This window comes from Loa loa, assembly GCF_000183805.2.
Source record: "Loa loa unplaced genomic scaffold supercont3.239, whole genome shotgun sequence".
Lineage (NCBI taxonomy): Eukaryota > Metazoa > Nematoda > Chromadorea > Rhabditida > Onchocercidae > Loa > Loa loa.
The window spans coordinates 1-11328 of NW_018108419.1; the positions used below are offsets into that span (position 1 = coordinate 1).

Below are 11328 nucleotides of genomic sequence, written 5' to 3' on the forward strand. Positions count from 1 at the left end.
CTCTCTCTCCCTCTCTCTCTCTCTCCTTCTCGTAGTCTTCAATAACTCCATCTGTGATTGTTCTCAATAAATGATGAAGCCTTATGTCACCAATATGGTCTTATAGAAGTGTTAGTAGTACTGCCTTATCGATACAACTAGCAGTTCTCGGTATTTTCCTCAGTTATTATCAATGAACTGACATCATTACCATGGCCATTGTCACCCCACCCGTGTTATCACCATCCAGAAAGCCTGATCTGTTAATAATAATTCCTCATCGTCGTATATGCTACTGTGTCATGCGTTATGTAGTTGATGTATATATATATGTATATATGTATGTATGTATGTATGTATGTATGTATGTATGTATGTATGTATGTATGTATGTATGTATGTATGTATGTATGTATGTATGTATGTATGTATGTATGTATGTATATGTGTGTGTATTATGTTTGCATATGTATATATATTTATGCGTGTCTGTGTATGTCTATCATAAATGTGTCCTGACACAAGCACTCAGCATATCCAGCTTCCTCGTTATCATCAATATCAGCTGTATGCGAGAAGAATGGTGACAGTGTTGAGAACTATTGCAACAGACTGTCTCCAACCTGGGATGACTCTCCGATAGACGCAAATATCATTATTGTTATTGTTGTTCCCGTTCGTTTTATGGTCTCAAAAAGCATAATGGGCATAGTTTTGCTCCCTGATATTTACTTCAGCATTCTAGATTCCCTACAGTTGTTTTCGTGGCTTAACACTGATGTTGTGTAGCAGCCTTTCTCAATCCTTTCATTGTTTCTCCTAATTTCATCCATTCCCTTTCCCTGACAAGAAGTAATAGTTCCAATGCAAGTCATCCACATCCACTATCTATCAGCAAAATCAGTTCCATCATTTTTGGTATATTTGCAGTATTTGATGACTCTCCCACTTATCTATGTTTTCTCTAGAAATAAGCAAAAATGAGTGCATTTACTGAATTTCAGGATTTTGCTTGAACATTCAACATGAGCTATCGATTTTTCCAGACGGGACCAAATGAATCAAAAGATTCAACTGGGCCCTTTGGTTCATTCATTTTCATTTTCTTTTGGAGTTAACCCCTTAAACTTTTCTCTAGCAGTCGTTCATTGTGCAAATGAACTCCATAGTTTGTTATCTTTCAAAATAAAACCTTCCATTTTTTTGTTATCTTTCTATTCTCAAAATGATTACTATGTTATGCTCACTTGTTACATTTTCTTTTTAAATTACAGCCTGTAAAAAGTAATCTCTTTGAAAGCCTTTGAAAAAAGCGCTTCAGTAAATGTTGCTGTACCGACATACCTTACCATCTTTTTTGATTAAACACCACTTTCATGAGTGGGTGGCATATGTGTTCGCACTGTGCATATGTATTTTCTGAATAGTTTTTCTCTCTAGAAACTATTTAATTAAAATTTTTACGATCTCTAGTATAATCTTCAAGACTCTTCCGAAATTCCGCTGTTAGGAATCTTTTATCAAGTCGAAAGATTAGGATGAATAAGAAAGAGGTTAGATAAATGTCTAATCTTCACCGTATTACAGTTTAGTTTGTATTGTTTTGAATTTCTGCAAATTTCAAATCCGCTTAAATCCGATCCTTTGACTTTTCTTCTCCTGTCTCACTAATGCAAAGCGGTGTTTATACGTTTTGTTGGCTGAATTGTCTATTTCCAAGTATGGTTCTCGCCTTCAATTTTTGTTACGGATTTTCATTTTTTTAGGATTATGTTCGCTTCTATTAAGAACTATATGAATTCTACATGATTTAAGTTTAACAAAATTTTGGAGAATTTTGGTTCTATTACTCTTTTAGATTCATGAATATTTTAATTTATGAATTAATATATATGACTTAGTGTATTGAGAGAAGAATCATTTCCGGAATCTATTGCTAGAGACTCAAAGAAGTGTGCTGTTATATTGTGATTTGTTTATCTAAACTTATTTCGATTCAATTTCAAATTGAGTTCCAATCTTCATTCTGTTCAAGGGGAAGATTGAATAATACATCTTGTTGATTTTTTTAGAGATTTTGCTCTCAAAATATAAAAATGAATATCTGTTAGGTTTTTCCTCCAAGGCTTTTTAAGGTGTTATACTACATCTACCTTTAAAACCTTTAGTTCTCTTCCCAAACGCCTTTGCGTTAAATTACGTCATCTCCAGCGTATATTCATTGTTTACATCTTCCGATCGCTATTGAGAGTTTGCACATCGTATTAATACTCTGAACATTACACATAGATTTGATGACACCAATCAATATCTCAGTTTTCTTCTTCATATTCTCAATTTTATGAATTTTTTAACTATAAGCTGCATCCTTTGTGTATGTGAAGTAGTAGAATGTAAAAAAGAAAAAAAAAAAAAATAAGTCGCTAGAAAACGATGGACAGCGATCTACGTATTGGTTTTGTTTTGTTCGTATTCAGTAAATTACTTTCCACATATCATTTCCTCGTTTTATTCTTGCAAAGTTTGCAACTAAAGACTCTCTCTGTCTTCTCATTTGGCTTCGCCATTTACTTCGTAATTTGTTGGAATGTAACTTATTTGCTATTATTTAATTTTGAAATTTTCAGAAATTCCTAACTTTACTGTATAAACAGTTACAAGAGATGCTAGTTTCTTCAGAGATAGGTGAATTTGCTAAGAAGAATGGTATAATATAAGTAGCAGTGGTTCAGGAGCTGCAGTTTCCTGAGCTTAAATTCCATCTTTTCCTCTTATGTTATACCGTCGTATTTTAACGGTGAAATGAATTTCGCAAAATTTGTGGAATTTTGTTTGTCTTGTCTAATTTGCAAATCACGTCTTTTTTTCTGCTTCTCGAACTGGTTTTTAAAAAATCTGTCAGTACTTCAAACTGTTATGGTTACAAAATCAAAAGGACCGTCATGCTGACTTTACACCAGGGATGGGCAATCAACTTTTCCAGAAGACCACATGAGAAATTGGAGTGGTTTTCGGGGACTGAACTAATACACTTAACTTAATTCTATCCAATACGTTTCCGTGTACGTATATTATTCTTTCATAAAAAACAGCAAATGAAACATTGTAATGGATTCACTGAAATGTGGAGGGCCTTAATTACATCACTATTTAATATTGAGGTGATGAACTTGTGTTATAAAGATCAACGGACTTCAACATTGGAAAGTTTTGATTTAAGGCAAGGGAAGAGCGGTGAGGATGGCAGGCTTCTCCCGCGACTTCGCGGATAGAAAAAACTTGTTGAAAAGCCGCGTCCAGCCCGCGAGCTGCCAAACGCTGGGTCAACTCCACGCGAAAATCCAGCAACAGATTACCGTTGCTGGACCCCTAAATTGACAAACCGTAGTTTGTCAGTTTACAGTTTAACTACAGTTTTACGTTTTCACTGCTCTGTCTTTTCATTCAATTACTGTTGAGGCTGTTTGTGGAGCAATGAACTTTTGTTTGATTTGTTTCTTGGGTCTTCATTTAAAAGTATCTCCTGACAGTCACTTCATTTTTGTACAAAAAATTCTGTCACTTCTGAATTTTTCGCCAAATTTCAAGCTTTTCCCTGAACAACTTTTCCCTGAAAATTGGTTCAGTGCTGGAGCAACTTATCATCAACGGCTTAAACTTGAAAACATTTTGAGATTTTCCAGCTTTGTTTTATTTTTTCGGTCTTTTATTTTTTTTCTTTTTTTTGGGAACGATATTAAATAGGACAAATGCTGTTTAACCCTCAGAATTTGTCCAGTATTTTGCGGGAAAGACATAGAGATTAGAAAATAGAACTTTTTACATTGGAATTCCATACAAAATGTTATTTATTTCCTTGCGGTTTAAATCCGTGTACATCTTTAGGAATTCACGGGACGTACCATTTTGAAGACTTGATCAAGCCACAACTCAAACAAATTACTTTTCTATGTTCCGTATTATAAACATCGTAGTCAGTTCACTCTTTTTTTTCCCACATTATAAGTGGCCTGGAGGCATAAATAATTCAACAAAAGATATGTATTCATGAAATCTATCTTTGATATAACCATTGATTGATCTGACTGATCATTATTTATTCGCACTAAGACTTATCTTGAAAGCGGATACTGTGTTTATTTGATATTCACGTTTTATGTTCTGTTTTAAAGAACAGAAGCAGGTCTGTTTAGATAAGTTCGGTTTGCAAAAGAAACTTCAATTTTTTTCACTTAAATTTGAAGACAAAGGTTAGAATGTTAAATGTTAAGAAATAGTTTTGCTTGTGATGGCTACAGCATATCTTTAATTGTTACGATCATAAAACCTAACCCCTGCATTTTAATCATATCACTTGAATGGTGTAAAGCAGGGTATACGTAAGTTCTTGAAATTTTCGGTCAAGTGAGGAAAACACTGCCATCTATTGTAAACCATTACCAGATTATTAACTCTAATTTAAGACTAGATCAAACAGGATTGTTTGATAGTCGATGCCATGAATGTTTTCCAAGAAAGTTATGTATTGCAGCGTACGACATGACTTGATATGTGAGACGCGGCATTAAATGACAGTCGTACATCTCGGGTCAAAAGTTAGGAGTTTCTTATCGCCTGGAAGTTGAGATTATGTCTCGATATTCAGAAAGGTGAAGTTGAAGTGAATATTGAGATTATGGAGATATTTTTTTTTCAGAGCCTTTTGATATTTTTCAGAGCCTTTGTTATTCTTCAAGATCATACTTCAAGACCGCTAAATTCTATATCACATAATAGATGCGAATAACTCCAGTGTGAGAGATCTGAGGACGATGACACTGATCATTTGCCTGTTGTCTCACCGATTTTGCTGTCTGCGTCGTATTCATCTGCTCTTTCGTATCATGCAGTAGTTGTGACAACATCATGCATTATTATAGTGTTTCTTTCTCTTTTTCCTGCAATTTTTTTTCAACGAACTGATGATTAGCTCTTGTACACACTTCTCACAAGCGTTTTCTACTCATTTGGCTATATTTAACTGATCATACCATAGCATAGTCCATCGTTGTCCAGTTTTTTAGGGCTTAATGTTTGAAATTAAATTAAATATGATTTCAAACCAATCGAAAAGCGAAAGTGATTAATGTGAAAAATTTCTTAAAGGAACTCTTTAGAAGTGCATTGTATGTGAACGTTTGCATCATTTTTTAGTCGCATCTATTTTATATTGTCGAAATATATATGTTTGCTTGTTGACGTTTTCCAAAAACATCTGAAAATAATTATTTACTTCAAATATGTACAAATTGTAGTTCATTATTCATTGGTGATATCCGACAGTTGGACGGATGGGCTCCTGCACATGCAGTCACTTTGTATGTTTATTACTTTCTTGAAGTTCTCTGAGCACAGTAGAACAAATGATTATAACCAGCCAATAAAACTGTGTTATCCACATAACGTCATTTTCGTCACTCCATGGATGTTTCTGCTTATTTATTGTGAGTTAGCTAAACTAAGAATGTTAAAGTGTGAAAAAGAAACACAGGATGAGTTTAATTTCAGTTGAGAGAGTAGTAAATGAAGATAGTGCAACCATTGGTGTCATTGGTGTACAAACAAGGAATGTGTTCGCTTGTCCGCCCCTAGTGTGCTATCCATTTAACGCCACTTCCGGACAAGATCACCTGGTAAGCGAAAGTATTGGAAGATAATGTTCTGAAATAGTGTAAAATTCAGAGACTGTGCTGTGAAAATACGTTGATAAATCTGACAAGAATAAGGAAGGATTTGAATTATACGCTATACTGTGTCAAAGCTTTGGTCTGCCTATCGGAGGCCAAAAATCATTCATTTCAACACAATATCGCATCTTTTCAATGCAGCATTCTTACTTTCTTTTGTACAGGCTAGTTTCCTAATCGTAGACTATGCTAATTTTTGTGATCCATGACATGACAAGAGCTTATCCAGCAGCAGTCCATTTATTCTGTCAATTCATAGATAAACCTAGTGTTTCGTTATTCCACTTTTGCTGTCTGAGATTTTTTGATTTCAAAAATTCCAAACATGATACTGAGAAAATGCTGAAGTACAATTTATGCCATTGATGATGGTTTTCAGCCGTTACTGATTTTCAGTCCAGAAGTGTAGTAAATACCTCTGCTCTTCTTTAATATAAAAAAGAAGTGTACAATACTGCTGCACAAGTTGTCAGTTGTTTTTTATACAGTGTTTTAGATTTAATACATTGCACAACAAGGGAGATGATGTGATTCTCACGCTGCCAGAAATTCAAGACTCATCTATGTTTTATGAACTTTCAGGGTTAAATCTTCGTTATCCTCTCACCAATTTCATCTACTCTCGATTTCAGAAGTCGGATGATTCATCAACTTTAGTCACAAATTATATTTCCTTAGCACATGATGAACGAAATCTCGCATATGCAACCTCAGCTGCCATTAAACTCGTGGATCTCGAAACTGGTGAACTTATAACTCTTTGTGTGAAAAAATCAAATATGGTAGAATTTTGAGAAATGATGTATTCGTTGCAAATTTGCTACATTAACTTCTTGGTATTCATTCTGAGGGTTTACGCAGACTACTGCTTGGTAAAGGGTTCAGCTGTATAATGAATAGGATTAAAATACTGGTGCTTTTCCTATTTTTAATGTTCTAAAGCTGAAATTTAATTTGGCTGAAGGATAAAAACAACAACCAAATGTATTTGTACAAAGCATTTTTAAAAATAAAACATTAGTGATGGATATTCCATTTCAGTGAAGGATCTTTTTTCTGCTTATAGGAAAAGTGAAAATAATCAGCATATTAGCCTCCATTATAAAACATGAAATTCTCATGGGTCAAATGGAGTAGCTTAAAGACTAATATACATTCAATGAGCACCAAAAGCATTACGAGTAACACAAAGCAACTAAAAACAGTTGAAACGGGCCACTGCAAGCTTGGACATCAAGTCATCCACTTCCTATTACAAGAATAGGACTCCATTCAAAATGCATAATTTTCAGGGTGTTGCATTTTTGTTTGCCCGAGGCAATATCATTTTCGGAAGTAGATTGAACCATTCCTTTTTTATAATCAGTTATACCATAGTGTTACATTGTTTGATAAATAATTACTGCAACGAAATATAAAAAGAGGCCGGTCATTTCAAAATTTATGCTTTGACAACCGGTATTTAACGGAAGTAAATTGTTTAATGTCATTAGTGTAACCATCAATAAATAAGTAAATAAATTGAGTGGATAGCTGCTTAAGATGCTTATCGCTTTCACATTGAATTATATAGAGCTCTAAGTTTTATGAATGATTTAAAACCATAATTTTTGTACGTAATCTTAATTTCATCCTGCAGTTTAATGTCTACGATAACGTGAATGACACTTATAGGAGGAAAAACTTTATAAGTAGAATTTCAGGACGCCAAATGCGGACATTGGTTGGTCATAAGGGACGGATTAATGCTATAACTCAAAGTAACAGGTCAGTTGAGTCTGTAATCAACCTAAAAATGAGGTCTGGGTTGAGCTGTCTGAAGTTCCTATTCTCGGCTAAATTGTGGTCAAAACAGAAGAGGAAACGGAAATTAAGGGATTTCACGATGGTCATAAAAATTAGCGATTTTGTAAAAGTTTTGAATCTTATCGTTTCCTTAAGGCTGATCTTTAACTCGACCTGGAATAGTGATAACAAATGTTGACGGTTGTCAAGCTCACTGAATTATACTAATTTTAGGTCCATATATATGTGGGCATCAGCAGCTACTGACTGCACAGTAACACTTTGGGATACAAGGCAGCATCCAGCTAACGTACTAGTGCGGCGTTTTGATCGTCCAACCAACTGTTTATGTTATAGCCCGAATGACGCTTTCATAGCGCTAGGCTCTGATCACTTGCACTTGATGGATCCACGTGTCAAAGAGTACAGATCTCTTCCTTCTTCATCTCAGGTTAGTTAAATTTTAGGTTTACTTTCATCTCAAGTTTTCGGATAATTTACGTAGTTATGTTGGTTATTGGAATGGAATTTGCCTTAATTCGAAAAAGCTGAGCTCAGTTCGCACGCAAGTAAACCAAGAGCAACACGTTGAGGACTGGTCTATTTTGGTGAACTGCAGCTACTTTTCATTTTCTGGTAATAATTTTTTAGATAAGAGAATGTGAAAGTCTGTCGAAAATCAATTTTACAAATTAAAGCTCTCCTTTCCAACTTTTGTTTGAATACTTGATAACATAGAGTAAATTCGTCTTATCAGTTAAAAGAAAAAAACATTTAGCAATTTAATACCGAAAATTCTTAGATGTGTCAAATTGCTCGGATCCCCTAGTCCATATTTTTCCCAATATAGGTATTGCATGTATGCTTCCATCCCTCTGAATATTTGTTGGCAACTGGATCTGAGGACCGATTAGTGCGTTTTTGGGACATTGATACTGAGGAATGCGTCTCACAAAGTAATCCGGCGGATGGTACACTCAGAGAAGTTACTTTTCATAATGGTGGCTCGGCTCTACTTACACTTACCGACCGGTTCGTTTTGCACAGTCTTTTTTCGTATTTTCCATTTTTTATGAGATAAGAAAAATTAAGATCTGAAAGGGTGAGAACGTATAAAAACAGCGTTGAAGAGATACAAAAAAAATGGGAATTTGGCTTCAAAAGATCTTTGAATGGTATAACAGTAGTTTCACTTCATCCCTCCTTAAATTATGGAGGTTTTAACTTAATTTTGTGTGCTTTCTCTTAACTGACGGGATGCGGTAATTGACGTCGCTTGCATATAAAAGCCAACTATTTAATGCAATTTTATTATGTACAATTACTGTACAGCTCGGTGTAGTGTATATTAATTACTCTGATTTGCAGCAAATGTAGTGCGATCTCATGGGAACCATTTGAAATGCTTGGACAGTGTATAGTCCCACAGATGGATTACGCCTTAAATTTGGCGACTTCAGATTCAGAAGTTTTTGTTCTTGGACGGTCAGTGCTGCTGAGCAGCTTATCATTATTGATGGTACCTTATGCGGTTAGTATAACTTTCTCATGAAATTTTGCACAAACATAGATTTTTAAACAATTTAAATGGATCGAATTTTCTGCAGTGTTTTGAAACAAATGTATGAGGTTACGATATTTGTTGGTAAAAACAAATAAGTCATAACTTTGGTAAATTTATAAAAAGTGTATAAATCTTCATTTTTTTAAGAGAGATTCTTAAGAGAACTTAGAAATTCATTTCTTGATTTATCCACCATTCCCTTAATGAAACACAGAAGCAAATATATGTACTATTTTTTGTGAAAAGACTTTGCAAATAATTTTTTTCTTTTTTTTGCAAAGCTGCTTTGGGCCTTCGAAAAGCAATTAATTTTCCGATTAGGTTACTATCAAAAAAAATTATTGTCAGAAAAAAAGCGATCTTTTAATTGTGCAGTGTTATCACTTGAAGTGGTGGAAACTGCGATAGGTTTTGAGGGGAGATGAGAGATCATCGTGAGAGCATTGATTAAAATATAATGTGGGACAAAAATTGTAGTGAGTACTTTGGAAAACTATGCGGAGGTGTTTTAAAAAGTGTCGTTTTATCGTTTTAGTTACTTCTTTCCTTTTTTCCCATTTTGTTGCCAAGCAACCAAATGAGTCGCATTTTGTGTTCCTGATATAATAATATATTGTACCTAAACTCGTTTAGTGGATATTTTGTTGTAATTGCTGTAGTCTTTAAAACTTTTTAGACTAAAACAAAAATTAGGACTGTTTTTTCTATGGTGGTAAGCAGAACTAGTCAAGTACGGGCCGAGAGGAAATATACTTTAGGCGGTCAGCATCATTCATCAGTTAATTTGTTTTCTGATTGGAACTAATAATTGCATCGTTACAGTTACAAAAGATTACCGGCAATATTCGTTGAAACAATCAAATAGTAAAAGTAAAGGCAGTAACATTAAGGTCATCAGTTTAAACTCTGAACGATTTAGGGTAATAAAACTTGGATAGTAAGGAATAATTTGTAATTGTGGTTTCATGTTTTTCTCTTTATTTTTCAGGTTCTTTTGTTTGAAAGGACTTTTTTGTATGTTAATATTTATCAAAAGAACTTGTCAATTCTAGAAACTTCTTGCTGAAGAAGATTCACGGGAAAATGAAGATCGAAGTGGTAAGTTAAAGGCAGCAAACAAACCAAAAGATCTATCGAAGGCAAAACCTGGTGATCCGAATAGGAACGAGCTGAAAGAGGAGTTAGTACTGGAGAAGAAGGAACTGGTACACTACTACAATGATAACAGGGCATTTATACCAACGCATACACTGTCACGTACACCACCTTCACGGCCTGTGAGAGTGGTACGCACTGAAGTAAGCATAGACTTTGAACCCGTTTTGAAGTTATGAAGTTGGATTAAATTAAGACAATTACCTTTGAAAAGCACAAACAATGTTTAGATTGCACAGATTCTGCTCAGTTGCTTTTTTACCTTTTAGTACTGCGCTATATATAGCTGACCGCAAAGTTTCAAGGGGCTTTCTGTGTTTCAAGTAATACTCTAGCCATTTAAAAAAAGGATTGTTTTTTCTAGGAACTTAAAACGCGTATCATAATTTTATTTATTAAAGCCTCAACATTATTCAACTCATTAAATGAGTTGATGATTAGATTTGTCAAATGAGTTGAAGATTAGATTTGTCAATTTCGCTTAAATTTTCACATTTCGCAAGATAAATTGAGGAAGGAGATTCTTGGTTTCTTTTCTACACTACTGCTATTGTTTATGAAGTTTGATCAGAAGCTCCACCTTTCACTTACTTTATGTAGGACTTCAACATTTCGTTTTATTGTTAGATTAGCGAGTAATTATTAAATAATATCTTTCGACCGACTTTTTTGGTTGTTTGACAAAAATTTTTGATTTCTTATATGCACAGCATTTGTATACTCAGTTCACTTTTTTCCTACTTCTTTATTTTATTTTTTTATTGCGTAGTAATTTAGTATTAATAGAATTAGACTCAATCATGTCCGACCTTAAGCGTAACGTCAGGATCAAATTTGCGACATTTACCTTTTTTTTCCAAATTGCAATGGAAACCATGGGAAATTTCTTGTAATGGATTGCTCCAAATGAACCCTATGTTTCGTGTGAGGTTGCACTAAGTTATTACGTAATAACTGAAGAGCTGATCATTCTCATGAAACGTTTGACCAGACGTTTAACCAGTGTAGGAATCAGCAATATAGACTAATTTATTAATATATATATATATATATATATATATATATATATATATATATATATATATATATATATAGTAGTAGTAAGTAAGTAACGTTAAC

The 11328-nt window shown here is 34.1% G+C and overlaps 3 protein-coding genes across 3 annotated transcripts in view; 2 read left to right on the forward strand and 1 right to left on the reverse strand.

Moving 5' to 3' along the window:
• Window positions 1–191: 191 nt before the first annotated feature.
• Window positions 192–1097, forward strand: LOAG_08987 (hypothetical protein; the record flags this gene model as incomplete). The annotated part of the gene is made up of 3 exons (XM_003144516.1): window positions 192–327; window positions 512–654; window positions 1026–1097. The coding sequence occupies 3 exons, from the start codon at window positions 192–194 to the stop codon at window positions 1095–1097; spliced, it is 351 nt and encodes a 116-aa protein (XP_003144564.1).
• A 2032-nt stretch (window positions 1098–3129) lies between these two features.
• On the reverse strand, window positions 3130–4847 carry LOAG_08988 (hypothetical protein; the record flags this gene model as incomplete). The annotated part of the gene is made up of 2 exons (XM_003144517.1): window positions 3130–3348; window positions 4767–4847. 2 exons carry the CDS (start codon window positions 4845–4847, stop codon window positions 3130–3132), a joined length of 300 nt encoding a protein of 99 aa, XP_003144565.1.
• Window positions 4848–5263: 416 nt separating this feature from the next.
• The window catches only part of LOAG_18252 (hypothetical protein), an 8884-nt gene continuing 2819 nt past the window's right edge, over window positions 5264–11328 (forward strand). Inside the window, exons 1-8 of the mRNA XM_020450916.1 lie at window positions 5264–5336; window positions 5527–5651; window positions 6338–6449; window positions 7409–7472; window positions 7725–7941; window positions 8341–8522; window positions 8859–9021; window positions 10107–10352. Of these exons, the coding sequence (XP_020305352.1) occupies window positions 5324–5336; window positions 5527–5651; window positions 6338–6449; window positions 7409–7472; window positions 7725–7941; window positions 8341–8522; window positions 8859–9021; window positions 10107–10352 (1122 nt within the window). The 5' untranslated portion in view covers window positions 5264–5323. The remainder of the gene's footprint in view (window positions 5337–5526; window positions 5652–6337; window positions 6450–7408; window positions 7473–7724; window positions 7942–8340; window positions 8523–8858; window positions 9022–10106; window positions 10353–11328) is intronic.